The sequence below is a fragment of the Loxodonta africana genome, chromosome 11, assembly GCF_030014295.1.
Source record: "Loxodonta africana isolate mLoxAfr1 chromosome 11, mLoxAfr1.hap2, whole genome shotgun sequence".
NCBI classification, from domain to species: domain Eukaryota; kingdom Metazoa; phylum Chordata; class Mammalia; order Proboscidea; family Elephantidae; genus Loxodonta; species Loxodonta africana.
This window is the reverse complement of record NC_087352.1, coordinates 61346892-61363686: the sequence shown is the minus strand read 5'-3', so window position 1 is coordinate 61363686 and position 16795 is coordinate 61346892. Positions and strand designations below refer to the sequence as shown.

At 39.3% G+C, this 16795-nt stretch overlaps 1 protein-coding gene and 1 non-coding gene across 7 annotated transcripts in view; both read right to left on the bottom strand.

The window, feature by feature from the left end:
* EPG5 (ectopic P-granules 5 autophagy tethering factor) overlaps window positions 1-16795 on the bottom strand; it is a 114183-nt gene that overhangs the window by 10083 nt on the left and 87305 nt on the right. For 5 of the 6 annotated variants that reach the window (XM_064294577.1, XM_064294578.1, XM_064294575.1 and 2 more), the window contains 7 exons: window positions 14585-14620; window positions 13600-13775; window positions 11593-11778; window positions 6377-6586; window positions 5435-5579; window positions 2217-2459; window positions 679-895 (listed from right to left, as the gene is read on the bottom strand). In XM_064294577.1, the coding sequence (XP_064150647.1) occupies window positions 679-895; window positions 2217-2459; window positions 5435-5579; window positions 6377-6586; window positions 11593-11778; window positions 13600-13775; window positions 14585-14620 (1213 nt within the window). The remainder of the gene's footprint in view (window positions 1-678; window positions 896-2216; window positions 2460-5434; window positions 5580-6376; window positions 6587-11592; window positions 11779-13599; window positions 13776-14584; window positions 14621-16795) is intronic. The other variant, XM_064294576.1, reaches the window with a different exon arrangement.
* Window positions 3831-3912, bottom strand: TRNAS-GCU (transfer RNA serine (anticodon GCU)). Its single transcript has one exon. It is a non-coding gene; the product is annotated as a tRNA-Ser (tRNA).

Sequence of the window (16795 nt, the reverse complement as noted above, 5' to 3'; positions counted from 1 at the left end):
TGAACACTTACTATCCACCAGACACTGTACAAGGGGTTCACATTCTTTCGCTTAATCCCTATTACAATCCTAAGAGGTAGGTATTATTATCTCTACTGTTAAGGAAACTGAAGATTGGTGCTTCAAAATGCTGGTTTTAGGAAATAAAACCTGTTCAGAAAATTAGCCCACAAATGTAAGAATATTTCTACCATGTGGTACGCATTTTTAGAACAAAATATAATTTATTACAGCTACCATTCTGTCAGTGTTAGGTTACTCCAACATTAGCCAATAGTAGTCAACCTCTAGACTCACAGAGCAGGAAATACCTCGATGGTCTCAAGTCAAAGCTCAGCTCACCTCCATCAATCTCAACTCTGGCCATATTTTCTGTGCCAGCCCTCAACTCCCAGTCTTTTTGCTTTTTTTTTTTTCACGTATCACTTGGTTCTATGTGGAAACCCTGGTGGCTAAGTGCTACAGCTGCTAAGCAAAGGGTCGGCAGTTCGAATTCGCCAGGCACTCCTTGGAAACTCATGGGGCAGTTCTACTCTGTCCTATAGGGTTGCTATGAGTCAGAACTGACTCAACGGCAATGGGTTTTTGGTTCTGTGTACTTAAATATAGACTTAAATCCTAAACTCTAAGTTAACCAAAAGCAACGAGTTTGATACAGCAGCCAGGGAGCCAACGTACCTTGGATACACCTGTTCCAACCACTTGCTTAAGATGAGCAGCACTTTCATGTCATTCCTTAGAGTCTGTTCACTATTTAAACACTGAAGCAAGTAGACATAAAGAGTCAAGTAACTGCCCAGGGACAGGCACTCCTGCAGAAATTCTTCTATGGTGAGCTCAGGAACTTGAAGGGACACCAGAATGGGGCCCCATCCTACATTTTGATTGAGGGAGTCTGAGAAAAGAACACCAAAAAAGGAAATCAAGATAAAAGCAAGAGTCAAATTAATGAACCATTTCAATGAATCTTTAGACTTTAAGCTTCAAGTCAAGAAAACATTTCTCACATTGGTGCTAGATTCCAAAAGAGCAGAATGTGTCTCGGCGATTAGAAAGCCCTCAGCGACTAAATGTCTGCACCCAGGCTGGCCACTATTGCGGCTAAGAAATCAGAATTCAGCGCTGCATACTCGTAAACCACCTTTCTTACCATATTGTGAGCAGTAAAGTCACTTACAGACACTGCCTGCCCCCGTTACGTAAGTTATAACTTTATCTACTGCTGTTATTAATATGTTATGACTACTCATGCTTTTCCAAGGGAAATTATTACCACTCTATCCATAATGAATATTTTTATATATCAAAGCTTAGTTTGACTCATATCCCAAAAGAAACCCTTGAAAATGTTTCACAGACTGGAAAAAAAAAAAAAAACCCATTTTGATTTTAGTAACACAAATGAATTTGGAGCAGGAATGTTATTCTAGTGGTTCTCAATTCTTTGCGGGGGAGTGAGGGTGGAAGTCACATGGAGACATGCACAGCACCTCCCTCAGGTGGACATGGATTGTCCATGGGTTGTGGAGACAGGACAGAGGGCGGGTTATGTGTACTTGCCAGCATCCTCACTCCAACACCCTCGCTTGTCTCCTACTGTCTGCAATACGATGTGTACCTGGGTATCATAGTTGAGAACTACTGTTCTGCACAACATTTCTTAACCAGGCCACATCTTTTAGAATCTGAGAATTCAGAGACAGGGAGTAAGAAAAGATAAACAGAAGGCTGGAGACAGGGTGACCTCGTCATAATAGCTTAAAAGGTGAGACAAGAAGCAATAAAAAGACTTCTATGAAAACTCATCTTAACAAAAGTGACAAAAAAGGGGAACAATTAGTACCATGGAGCATGATTATACAGCTGCTGGTTTATAGCATGTTTTGAGGACTATGACTTGGCCTGTGACATAACACAATTTGTCAATAATAAAAGGGTTGGTCTGACACTCCAAAACGAATATAATAATGAATTAGAGATTCCCTCCTTTTAAATATGCGACTGCACCAACAGACCTGGATCAGGGGTTCTCATGCTAAATTAAGATCTTCACAAATAAGACAAAATGTACTCGGAAATATCAACATTTACAAAGCAGAAATTAAAACGGTGCAACCCCTCATAGAAAAGTCTCCAGAAAGAGATACCGTGATGACAAAGCTTTACTATTCCCTGGAAAAGACCAATAGGAGAACATGAGATGACTGTTATCTTACCTTCCTTGAAGTAGGCCGTGATGCAGGCTTCTGTGGTCTCAGCCATATGGCGGACGGAAGCCAGGCTCTGGCAGGCTGCTGTTAAAAGGGGCAGCACCCCCAGCCCATGCACTTTTTGGCTAATCCAGGTCCGGATACTGCCCTGGAGGAACTCAGCAGTTGGAATAGTTGCGTTGTTCATCATCATTAGGACTTCCACAAAGAGGCTACTGAGGGCCATGTGGCGGGTCTGGCTGTCCATGTCTGTGGGGAACACAGACACACACTTGAAAAAGACTGCAGCAGTGGTGATACGAGTGTGATCAAGAGAACAACAGTGCTTCTATCTCTGCTGTTTGCCGGGCAGACTTTACAGTTCTAGTGGCTGATCCCAAGAGGACTAGAAGGAAGACTCCAGGTAGAGATGCTTAGCTTTTCAGGATAGGAGATGGCACATCAGTACTTTGTAAGGGCAAAAGTAGGAAGTACTGCCAGTTTCTTGGGTATAGCAGTGTGGCAGAAGGTACTTTAACAGACATATAACAGACTGATGTGAAAGAGTAACTTACTTATCGTAAGGAGCCTAACGAATCTTTACTTTCTAACCTTTCCTCACAGAAACCCAAATACACACATCTCAGCAGTCATCTGCTAAATTAATTAGAAAATCACTCTAAAAATTATTCCCCCCACCCATGCCAAAGCTGTCAATATTCTAGAGTGATTTACATGGAATAAGATTATTACTTAAAACTAAATTTAAAAGTAAGGAAAGGAAAAATCTTTTTAGAGGTTCTTAACAACTCTTTCATTTCTTTGGTTTTTGTTTTTTAAGTGGGCAGAGTAGAAGCGCTGGCAGTATAAATGGGTCTTTCCAAAAATTTGGAGGTGAAAAGGGAATGGAAGGCAAAGAAAACAGCTAATTCGTTTTTCAAGAAAAATAACTGCAAGTGAGTGAAGAAGGTCACTGAGGTTGATTCTTTTTTTACAATCAAAAACAGAAAATATGCTTCACTACAGTGTGTGGAGGAAACTACCCAACAGTCATAATTTTTGCCAACTATTTCTAGCTCTCCTTGAGTTGGGTACATTGTCTTCCAGACTAGAAATGTGACTTCAGTATTTATGTCAATGGGAATGGGAAGAAGTTGGAAGATCTTACTCATCACACTCATCAAAACAAATTCATCTACTTGCACAGTGTCAAATAAACCCTAACTTACTGCTACTATAAAAAAAAAAAAAAAAAATGAAACCGGTTGCCATCAAGTCAATTCTGACTCATAGCAACCCGATAGGACAGAGTAGAACTGCCCCGTAGAGTTTCCAAGGAGTGGCCAGTGGATTCAGACTGCCAGCCTCTTGGTTAGCGGCCAAGCTCGTAACCACTGTGCCACCAGGGCTCCTAATGCTACTATACAAAAAAAAAAATAAAGAAAAAAAACCTGTTACCATGGAGTTGATTCCAACTCACAGCAACCCTATAGGACAGAGTGGAACTGGCCCATAGGATTTCCAAAGAGCAGCTGGCGCATTCGAATTGCCAACCTTTTGGTTAGCAGCCATAGCTCTTAACTGCTGCACCACCAGGGCTCCAAAGGAAACTCTCCACTTGGGGAGGCAGAGAACTGATATCGACGAGGATGGGATTTGAACCCACGAGTGCATAGCACAATGGATTAGCAGTCCGTCACTTTAACCACTCGGTCACCTCGCCCACAACACTACTATTAAAAAAATAAAAACGTTGCTGTCGAGTCGATTCCGATGCATAGCAACCCTATAGGACAGAGCAGAACTGCCCCATAGGGTTTCCAAGGAGTGCCTGGTGGATTCGAACTGCCGACCTTTCGGTTAGCAGACATAACTCTTAACCACTACACCACCAGGGTCATAAAACCTACTTATGTCAACTAAACACTAAAGAAAAAAAAAAAAGTTTTAGAGAAATAGTAACAGTATGTGTATTAATATATATTTTTCACGTATTTCTATGAGTGTGAACATTCTTGGTAATAAAAGCCTTATCTCTAAATTTCAGCTGAATGGCAGTTTTATCTTTTAATTATGACTCATAGTTAACAATTAATTACTGCAATGAACCTCTTAACTGATCCAAGTATCTCCTCTTCCTGATCATCTTCAACATGGCCAACAGATGCTTTTCCAAAAACTAGATCTGATCCTATCGCTCTTCGGACTAAGATCTTTCTAGAACCCCCTTCTTCTATTTGTCTGGCCAGGTATTAACCAACGTTCATGGCCCAAGCACATATGACCAACTAAAGATCAGTTTCTCCAGCAATGCCTGGTGATTTTTCTTTTCCTTTTTTTAAACACTCATTGAGTGTTGTTGACTTGCCAGGCTGTTGCTCATCCTTTAGGTAATTATCTCATTTGATCCTTATGAAATATGTACAATTATTATCCCCATTTTGCAGGTGAGGTTATTTAACTTGTCCAGAGTCACGTAACCCCTAAGTGGTGAAGCCAGAATCTGGTTCTAGAATCTACATTTGTAACTACTTTATTATCTACCTTCCGTAATAAATCTATATTGCAGACACATTTAAAAATTTCAACTGATTTTTTGTTCACCAGTTCTAATCAACTCATTCACTATACCAGCTTTACATTAGTATGCTTTCCTACATAGAGCAGTTGCCTATTTTTAAACATTATTTAAATAAACATAAAAACATTTGTGAGAATCATCTATGTTGGGACAGATTTTCACCACTAGAGTGTACTCCATTTTATGACTATGTAACAATTTATCCCATCTAAAAAAAAATTTTTTTTTTTTATTGAACATACAGGTTCTTTCCAGTTTGGGATCTCCTCAGGTACAAAGCTATGACCATCCTTGTTCATGTTTTCCAGTACACGTGTGCATATGTCTCTTTTGGTTCATGGGACATGTAAATTTAAGTAGATGACGCTAAACTTTTACAAATGGTTATACCAATTTACTCTGTGGTCAGCCGTATATGAGAGTTAGGTTGATACACATCCTTTCCAACAGTTGGCATTTAAATCTTAATTTTAGCCATTCTGGTGGGCATGTCATAGTATCTCACTATGGTTTTACTTTATATTTCCTTGATCATTAACAAGGTTTAGCATCTTTTCATGTTTACTGGTCATTTGGATAGCCTCTTTTGTGACACAAATGCCTTTTGTAACACAGCAGGTATTTAGTTACTGAATACATACACGATTTCCCACTAGTCACTTACCAGGTGGGTTAAAGATAATGATATCATCTAAGAGTTTAGACATTTGCTGCTCAAGGACTGCTAAAGTGATTTTTCCATTTTGCTCCAGGGTACTGAGAAACTGGACCACCTGATGAGTGAACGCTTGGCATTTTGGAACTGCATCCTGACAAACAAAAAAAGAATCATCAAACTAATCCAAGCAAGCAGTGTCAAACAAGCCCTCCCTAGGAGGCTGGTGCTGCACTGGCTGCTTGGGTAGGGAATGAAGAGGAGAGATCAGGAATCCACAAGGAGATCTAATGCCCAAAGTCCCTATGTCTAACCCAGAAACCCAGTGCCGTCGAGTCGATTCTGACTCATAGCGACCCTATATGCAGGGTGTGCAAATCTGTGGTAACACTTCGAGCAGAACCCCTGTTCTCCCAAATTTCAGTAGGACACTCTTCCTTTTTACTACATTAATAACAGCATTAATTAAACATTAGTTACTTGCCAGGAACTTCTCTAAAAACTTTCATGTTCATTATCTTATTCCTCGCAACAATCCTTTAAGGCAGGGTATTATTATTTCCAATTCAGATGAGAAAAATCAAGGAACTTGCCCAAAGTCACAAGGCAGTGAGTCGGGCACCCAAGCTTGTGAGACCTCAAGCTCATGCTCGTAACTTCCCTGTTACTCTCCTGCCATTAACATTCAGATCACTAAACCAACTGCCTACGCCCAGCCCTCAAACCTTCCGCCCACTCTTCAGGATGTGACACTGCTAGTAAGTAAAGGCTTACCGAAAGAAAGAAATAAAACTAAAAGATCCAGAAGGAGGCCAAAACAGAAGTACACTACAAAACACATCCAACTTTCTCTGCTGTGAACTCACTGGGTTCAAGGTTGTCCTCAGTAGTATTTATGCTACAACTGGTCCGAAAGAATATTCTGTCTCTTAAATTACACACTCAACTTACAAGATGTTTCTGGCCATCAGTTGGAATGGAAAGGCCTGCAGACACTTTTAGGAGCTTCACTATTAATTCGGCAGAAGATTCTTTAGCCAGGATGATGGACGGCGGATAATGGCTACTGAAATAACCTATCACACTCTGGTATGACACAATATCCACAAGATGCCATGAAAGTGAGCTTGTCTGTCCAAGGAGACTGACTAAAGCCGAATCCTAAAAATGAAACATACATTCTTTTAGTTCCAGAGCCCCTATTCTCCCAGAAATATGTATCTCAAACAAGTCAGACACAACACATCTGTCAGGTTAGAATCTATGCAACGTAGGAGCACCACTAAAAGTAATAGCCAAAGTCTTGGCAAAACCCCATTAATACCAAGGTTTTTTTTTTTTATAAGCGTTCAGAGCCCAGTTTTCATAGGAACTCTCTGATCTGGTGGCATTCCATAAAATAAGTCTGACAACAACGGGAACATTTGTCCTCTGGTCATAAGGGATAAGATAGCTGAACAGACTGACATTTTTTTTTTTTTTGCGGGGGGGGGAGGTCAGTGAATTAATTTATGTTCTAGCCAAATACACTTTAAGAATTGCAGCATACGTTCAAAGACGATTTATCTCTTACTGACTTTGGATTATTGTATGTGCATGCAAAAAAGAAAAAACAAACTAAACTAAAACCAAACACTTAGAATTAAGTACTCAGTTTTCTTAATAATGAACAACTAAAAACCAATAATAAAACTGTATTTTGTCTAACTTATGTTCATATCATCATTCTAAAATATTACAGATGTTACTATTATTTATAAAGCCTGAGGCTAATGGATCCAAACTATTCTTTGTCCATAGTGAACATTCTATATGAACTTCTCTAATCTCTAAATAATTTGAAACCATCAAACTATGTTAAATTTTACAATGATAATTTGGATGTGGAACGGTATAATTTCTTTTTTATATATATATTCTAATTTTTTTATTGTGGTAAAATGCAAACAACATGAAATTTACCATTTTAACCACTCTAAAACATACAATTCAGTGGCATTTAGTACATCCATAATGCTATGCAACTATCACCATTATCTAGTTCTAGAACATTTTTATCAACCCAAAAGGGGAATCCCATATCCACTAAGCAGTCACTCCCCGTTGTTCCCCAAGCCTCCCAGCCCCTGGCAACCACTAATCTGCTTTCTGTTTATAGATTTGCCTCGTCTGGATATTTCATATGAATGGAATTACACAATATATGACCTTTTGTCTGGCTTCTTTCACTCAGCATCATGTTTTCAAGATTTATCCATCTTATGGTATACATCAGCACTTCCTTCCTTTTTATGGCTGAATAATATTTCATTGTATATTCCATACACCACAATTTGTTTATCCATTTATCTGTTGATGGTCATTTGGGTAGTTTCCACCTTTTGGCTATTGTAAATAGTGCTGCTATAAACATTTGTTAATAAGCTTTGTTTGAGCACCTGTTTTCAATTGTTTTGGGGTTACAGGAGTGGATTTCTGAATGATAAAGAAATCGTACGTTTAATGTACTGAGGAACCACCGACCGCGGTTGCACCATTTTACATTCCTATCAGCAATGCTCCAATTTCTCCATATTGCTAACACCTATCTTCCTTTTTTTTTCTTTTTTTTTTTTGGTGCTTTCGGTGAAAGTTTACAGAGCAAATTAGTTTCTCATTAAACAATTAATACACAAATTGCTTTGTGACATTGGTTGCCAACCCCATGATGTGTCAACACTCTCTCAGCCTCAGGTTCCCCATTTCCATTCACAGCCAGTTTTCCTGTTCCTTCCTGTCTTCTTGTCTTTGCTTTTGGGCTGGTGTGCCCATTTAGTCTCATATATATGGTTGAACTGCGTGTGTTATTATTTGTCTTATAGGCCAGTCTAAACTTAGGCTGAAAGGTGAGCTTCAGGAGTGACTTCAGTACTGGGTTGTCTGGGGCCATACTCTCAGGGTTTCTCCAGTCTCTGTCAGACCAGTAAGTCTGGTCTTTTTTTGTAAGTCTGAATTTTGTTCTACATTTTTCTCTTGCTCTGTCCTGGACCCTCTATTGTGATCCCTTTCAGAGCAGTGAGTGCTAGTAGCCAGGCACCATCTGGTTGTTCTGGACCCAATCTCCTGGAGACTGGTAGTTATGGTCCGTTAGTCCTTTGAACTAATCCTTCCCTTGCATCTTTGGTTTTCTTCATTCTCCTTTGCTCCAAGTGGGATGGGACCAGTAGATATACCTTAGCTGGCTGCTCACAAGCTTTTAAGACCCCAGATGTTACTCACCAAAGTAGAATATAGAACATTTTCTTTATAGGCCATGCAATGCCAATAGAGCTAGATGTCCCCTGAGACCATGGTGCCCAGCCCTCAGCCTAGTAACTCAGTCCCTCAGGGAGTATGGATGTGTCTATGAAGCTTCTGTGACTTTGCCTCAGTCAATCTGTACTGACTTTCCCAGTATGCTGTCTTACCCTTCACCAAAGTTATCACCTATTGTCTAGTTAGTGTTTTTCCATCCCTACTCCTCCCCTCCCTCGTAACCATCAAAGATTATTTTTTTCTGTGAGTAAACCTTTTCATGAGTTTTTATAATATGGTCTCATACAGTATTTGTCCTTTTGTGATTGACCTATTTTACTCAACATAATGTCCTCTAGATTCATCCATGTTGTGAGATGTTTTGCAGATTCATCGTTGTTCTTCATCACTGCGTAGTATTCCATTGTGTGTAAGTACCATAGTTTGTTTATCCATTCATCTGTTGATAGGCACTTAGGTTGTTTCCATCTTTTTGCTATTGTTGCAGCACCCATGCTGCAATGAACATGGGTGTGCATATGCCTGCTTGTGTGACGGCTCTTATTTCCCTAGCATATATTCCTAGGAGTGGGAATGCTGGCTCGTATGATATTTCTATTTCTAGCTTTTTAAGGAAGCACCATATCATTTTCCAAAGTGGTGGTCCCATTTTGCATTCCCACAAGCAGTGTATAAGAGTTCCAGTCTCCTCACAGTCTCCAACATGTGTTATCTTCTTTTTTTTTTTAATTAGTGGCAGTAATGCCAAGGTGAAATGGTATCTCATTACACTTTTGATTTGCACTTCTCTAATGGCTAGTGATCTTGAGCATTTCCTCATGTGTCTGTTAGCCACCTGAATGTCTTCTTTGGTGAAGTGTCTGTTCATATCCTTTGCCCATTTTTTAACTGGATTATTTGTCTTTTTGTTGTAGAGGTGTTGGATTTTCCCAAGGATTTTGGAGATAAGACCTTTGTCGGGTATGTCATAGCCAAAATTTTTCTTCCCAGTCTAAGGTTCTCTTTTTACTCTTTTGGTAAAGTCTTTGGATGAGCATAAGTATTTAATTTTTAGAAGATTTCAGTTATTTAACTTTTCTTCTGGGGCTTATGTACTGTTAGTTATGGCTTGCACCCTGTTTATCCTGTATATTAGGGCCCCTAGCATTGACCATATTTTTTCTTCTGTGATCTTTATAGTTTTTGGTTTTTGGTTTTATGTTTAGGTCTTTGATCCATTTTGAATTAGTTTTGTGTATGGTATGAGGTCTGGGTCCTGTTTCATTTTTTTATAGATGGATATCCAATTTACCACCATTTGTTAAAAAGACTCTTTTCCCCCATTTAATGGACTTTGGGCCTTTGTCAAAGATCAGGTGACCCTGTAGGTGGCTGGATTTACATTGGGGTTCGCGAGTCTGTTCAACTGGTCAACGTATGTGTTGTTATACCAGTGCTAGGCTGTTTTGACTTCAGTAGCTGTATAGTAGGTTCTGAGGTCAGGTAGTGAGAGGCCTCCTATTTTTGTTCTTCTTCTTCAATATTGATTTTTTCATCTGGGCCTCTTCCTGTTCCATATAAAGTTAATGATTAGTTTTTCCATCTCGTTAAGGAATGCTGTTGGTATTTGGATTGGGATTGCATTGTATTTGTAGATTGCTTTGGGTAGAATCGACATTTTCACAACATTGAGTCCACCTATCCATGTTTTTCCATTTATGGAGTTCTCATTTGGTTTCTTGCAGCAGTGTTTTGTAGTTTTCTTTGTACAGGTCTTTTATGTCCCTGGTTAGCTTTATTCCTAAGTATTTTTTTTGAGGGGGGAGGCTATCATAAATGCTATCACTTTCTGGATTTCCTTTCCATACTTCTCTTTATTGGTGTATCGGAATCCAACTGATTTTTCTTGTTTATCCTACTACTCTACTGAATCTTTCTATTAGTTCCAATAGTTTTCTTGTGGAGTCTTTAGAGTTCTCTATGATAGTATTGGAGACTCTGATGGTGTAGCAGTTAAGAGCTATGGCTGCTAACCAAAAGGTCGGCAGTTTGAATCCACCAGGCACTCCTTAGAAACTCTATGGGGCAGTTCTACTATGTCCTATAGGGTCGCTATGAGTCGGAATCGACTCAACAGCAATGGGTTTTTTGTTTTTTTTTTTTATGTACAGTATCATATCATCCATGAACAGGGATAGTTTTACTTCTCCTTTACCAATTTGGATGCACTTTATTTCTTCTTCTTGCCTTACTGCTCTAGCTAGGGTTTCCATCACTATGTTAAATACGAGTGGTGATAAAGGGCATCCTTGTCTTATTCCCATTCTCAGGGGGAATGTTTTCAGCCTCTCTCCATTGAGAATGATGTTGGCTGTTGGTTTTGTATAGATGCCCTTTATTATGTTGAAGAATTTCCCTTCCATTGTTGTTTTATTGAGAGTTTTTATCAGGAATGGGTATCAAATTAACATATTTTAGACATTAACTCAAATCCTATCTCAATTTATAATTTGAAGAATTAAGAAAGCAGTTATTTACTCTATGGCAAAACAGACAAATGGAAGCAATTGCCTAAGAAAGAAGTAAAACTCATACACTCAAGAAAAAAAACTGAAAGTGGTATAGGCCAAAACTGACTTGAAGAAGTATATGTGAGATAAAACTAGGAATTAATGAAATATAAAATAAAATTGACTTATATATTCTAACTCAGTGTGGCTCCCTTCATAACCTACAATTAAATTATGAGCTATCCAAGAAAATCAGGCATCTAGATGAAAGCACATCTCATACGCTAAGCATACATTCACACTGACAGGCGTTAGCGGAACATGCTAGAAGGTGGGGATCTAAGGAGTCTTGCCAAGTCTTTATTACGAGCTCTTCAGACTTACTGTTTGGTCTACTAGTTGATCTTCCTTTGCCAATAAAATCATCATGAAAAGGAGGCAGACAATCATGCTTCTGGTTTCAGGGCGGGGATTGGGATTCCAGGCATCAGAGAGCACACTAACCCAATTGACTTCACAGAGTATAGACCCCAAAAACAAGAAACAGCTCTTGGGGCTTCCTCGTTCCACCTAAAAGGAAACAAACAAAAATCAATGCTTTGCTTTAAGCTGCCCATGTATCTTGAAAATGTGTATAAATCAATGTTTCATAAATGAATTGTATTTTTAAAAATAACACCTATTTTTCCAGATGGGATAGGACAAAAGTCGAGATCTACTAGACAGTGGTTCCCAAATTTGAGTGAGAACTTTTTAAAACGCAGATTGCTGGGCACCACCCCTAGAGTTTTTTATTTCCTGGATCTGGGGTGGGAACAAGAATTTACATTTCTAATGAGTTCCCAAGTGATGCTGATGCTGCTGGTCCAGGAAAAAACACTTTTAGACCCACTACACTAAGATATATAATTTTATACTGCTTTTTTAGTGCAGTGTTGTATTATAAAAATGTATCCATACATTAGTCTTTACAATGTTTGATGAATGCATAATATTTAATTAAATCTTATTTAAAATGCATTAGGGAATTCTGGCACATAATCACCCTCAAAGTTATCTTTTATAAACCTATTTCAATATTTCTAGATCATTTAAAATGAAGCATGGCTAGACACAATTTTATCCTTTCAAAATGAAGATTAAAAGCTCTACTCCATTAATAAAATAGCAGTCAATGGAATTTGATGACGACTCATGTCTTCACATGACCATCATTATACTAAGCTAACTACTTCTTTCTCCCTTTTGGAAACTTATTCTTCATCCTTCTTTATTATATTCTCTATTCCTAACCCCATCCCACCCACTCTCCCCTCCAAAAAAACATCCTTTATTATGCCAACAAGATACAAAGAATTAAAAGGTTCCCAGCTTCTGGGCAGGTCAGGGCCATCAGGGCTGTCTATCATTAAAATAAACCCCCCTGAGATACAGTGCTTGCCTCATGTATTAAATCCAGCTATAAAATCACTCTTAAACATTTTCTCTAAAAACATATGCCCTTGGCTTTCCTTAGAGCTCAGGTAATGAGGAGTGGCTGACAAGCAACACCCGGCTGGGATCCACTTACAGGACGACTACAATGACAGCACTGAAAGACTGAAGTACCTTTTACTCATTGTCATAAATAACTGTATATCTGTATCAATTAAAGCACTTACGTGTCTCAGTAATAAATGTGACATTAAGAGTAAACACAAATGAACTGGTGACCAAGAACAAATGAAACAATGTCAAAAAGCTAAGACAGGTTTTTTGTTTGTTTTTTTTTTTTAAAGAGAAACTTAAGAACAAACAAATCTCCAAATGCCTGACTGATGTCTAAGTCAGACCACAGTGCCTACGCTTTAACTACTGTTCCTACTGCAAAGACTTACACTGATTGCTGCTCTTCCCAGGTCATTTCGGGGCTTTATATGATCAAGATGCAACACTGGTTGCTACACTGCACTTTATCTCCTCCAGCTTCATTATTCACTGCTAAAAGAAACTAATGGCCTGTGTACCTATTTACATGTTGCTTTAATAGAACTTTTAACAGTAAAAAGTTGTAAAGATACTATCCTAGCTCATGCATACACATGAACTCCAACCAAGACTGCGCAAGACAAAGTCATTAAACTATGTTCTCACACAATATTACTAACACCTAGGGGAAGACTGACATGTTATAGACAGTCTTTCCCTGAGGTTTACAATGCTCCCGTAGGTGTCTTCCAGTTATCGACAGAACGACAAGGTTTGCACGGGCTGCTGCTTTACACAACACCATTCGGACAACACAGCACAGGCGCCACGTGCACTGCAACTGTGCAGAACGACCACAGTGACCAGGCTGCTCCCCACAGGCCAGAAGCCTCTGGGCTGCGACCTGGAGAGTGAGGGGCTTACTTTGAAGAAGGCCTCCATAAGCATCTGATCGGGGTGCAGGTCCCTCCACTTGAGTTTCTGGTACGCACTATGGAATGTGTACAGAATGAACTCTGGCATTTTGGGTGCTGTACAGGCTTCGCAATAATGCATCAGGTGTAATCGAAGGGCTCCTTCGTCACCTGGCAGCAGCTTATCTAAAATTCAAAGAAAATACAGCTGAAGACCTTTTGGGTTATCTTTAACAACACACACAACACAAAAACTAATACAAAATGCAAATTTGAACTAAATGTCTACAACCTAAGGTTTTTAATGTTTACCCAATTTCAAAGCTTTTCAGATTGATAAGAAAGATTGTAAGAAAACATGGTACTTATAGGGGCCACTGGAATGAGCATTTGGTGTGTGGGAGATGGTGGCAATGATCTGCTTTTCTTCAAAACGTCTAAATGTATGGCTTTTTAACTCAAATACAGCCTACAGCACCAACCAACTCTAGGCATCTCTTTAGTCTGTTGGCCTCACTTGGCACTTCATTTGGCACCATGGACTATCCAATGTTTCTCAAATGGAAATGTTCCAAATGACTAAAATTGAACCCTTTGTGCAATTAAAGACTATTGACTGTCATTCATGTAAATCATTCTGAAATGAATCTCACATTCTTTTGCAACCTTGATCACGCAGTACCATCCTCAAACAGTATCAATTACTTTAATGTCCTCATGGGCTAGTGGCTATATAACGGATATTTAGTCTAAAACACACGGTTTCAGACTTTCTGCATCTATGGGAAGGAATGGAACATGGTCAAGAAGAGAGAGCTGCACGCAAAGAGAACGGAAGCCTGATGCATTTCCAAACACCGATCCTTTGAAAGATGGCCAATGAACACCAACACGTGGTAGCAGCCAGTTTATCATTTCTAACATTCCTGTGCCCTCAATTCCCAGACTCTTACTTTATTCTATGGCATGAAATATTAACGTATATTTTTACCAACCTTTTAAGACAGGGGTCAAGGGTAGCATTTGTTGATCTACACACAAAAGAGAGTTTTCTTTAGATAAGTAGGTACAAGACATCTAGGAGGTAATCTCTTACGATAAAATTGAGCTTCTAGTCCCAGTTCAAAAACAAATAAGCTCTATGACCTCAGATGCTTTTCAGGTCTTCATTTTTCTCGTCAAGAAAGAGACAGAGCTGGATCAAATGATCTCTCTAAAGAGTACAATTTAATAATTCTTCATTCTGCTTTACACTGTCCTTCTGTTTCCTGCATCTGAACTTAGCTACCAACTTCTGATGTTTTCAGTGTACCATACTGTTCCTAAGCCACTGTTTTATATCATACACACAGGCAAGAGCCTGAGGGTGCTTACCCTAATATCAAGACATTAAATACATACAGCCTTTGTGACTATAATTTGATGCTCAAATATTGTTCTCACTAATCAATATATTCTGGATGGAAAGAACAGCTAAAATACTACCTTTCAAAAAAGTGGGTACTCTTAAGATTTCAGGTGTTACTCATTGGACCAACATTTATCAAACACTGAGAATACAGCACTATCCTATGTCTTGCGGAGGATAAAAAGAGGTGAAAGATAATATTTTTTCTCTGAAGAATTTACAACTTATTGTTGGGCAAAATAAGTAAGATCAGGCATGAAAAAGGTCATCCGAGAATGCTGGATGATAAACTGTTAGCTCTATGGCTAAATGCCACATACACCTGTTGTCAGCCATGGAGGTGCACCATGTGAATCTCTCTCCCTTCAAACACAACTTGCTGATCCCCCTGCAGCATCTGAGTTAAGGCTACATTCTTCTCAGGAAGCCCTCAGCAAACTACTGGGCACAGGCCCGGCCATTCCTGCCCAACACAGGCACTTCTCAGTAGGAATCTTGGCACTGGAACTCCCCGTTGGGCTGGCTGGTACTTTCTCAAAGCTGCACAGTAGTCTGAATCTCTTCCTCCCATCTCTACTTTCACAGGCTGTCAGACCTGCATTGAAGTCTGAAGGTTTCTTTGCCTACCTCCCCTATCCCTCATCTTTACAGGTTTACTCCAGATAAACCTCTGGCATTCTAACTCCATCTTGATGTCTGCTTCCCAGGGACCCAAACTGTAACAATGTACTATGAAGATTCAAAGATTCAAAGGCAGTAGAGGAATGTCTGAGCAAAAACAGATATGCAGGAGAATATAGTGTCTGAGGATTCATCCAGGTAGTGGAATCTACATGAGCAAGTAAGCAGTAGAGGGAATATCCAAGGATTTTTGGAGGATAGTAAGTAGGGTAACAAGGCTGGCATAGAAATCATCAAGAAAATCATCACCACAATGTTTCTGACGTGTACCAGGGCCAGACATCTTTGAATACTGAATTAAAATACATGAAAAGGAATATGGCATAAATAGTATTCAGGAAAATTAGTCTAGTAAGTATATTCAATATTCTTTGCCAACACCACAATTCAAAGGCATCAATTCTTCTTCGGTTTTCCTTATTCATCATCCAACTTTCGCTTGCATTATGAGGTGACTGAAAACACCATGGCTTGGGTCATGGATTCCCAAAAGAACAAATAAATCTTTCTTGGAAGAAGTACAACCAGAATGCTCCTTAGAAGCAAGGATGGTGAGACTACGTCTCACATACTTCGGACATGTTATCAGGAGGGATCAGTCCCTGGGGAAGGACATCATGCTTGGTAAAGTAGAGGGCCAGCCCAAAAGAGGAAGACCCTCAACAAGATGGACTGACACAGTGGCTGCAACAACAGGCTCAAGCGAAACAACATTTGTGAGAATGGCACAGGACTAGGCAGGGTTTCGTTCTGTTGTACACAGAGTCACTATGAATTGGATCTGACTCTATGGCACCTAACAACAACAAGAATCTAGTAAGCAAGTAGAATGATTTGGAAGGAATAGAAACTAGAGATTGGAAAAATAGTTAGAAGACTACCAAAGAATTTGGGTAGGTGAGTTTAATATTCTTAAAAACCTCCCAACATAAAGCCTTATATACTAGGTAAAATAGGACATCTCTGAAAATGCATAGCTAGTACGCTAAGTAGGAGAAAACACCAGAGGCCAGAAGCAAAGAGGCACTAGGAAACCAGAGTGTTAAACTGTTGCTGAAGCCACAGTTGCCCTGGAGTATTTGCTTATGTCAGGTTTTAACAACACAGGTGGACAAAT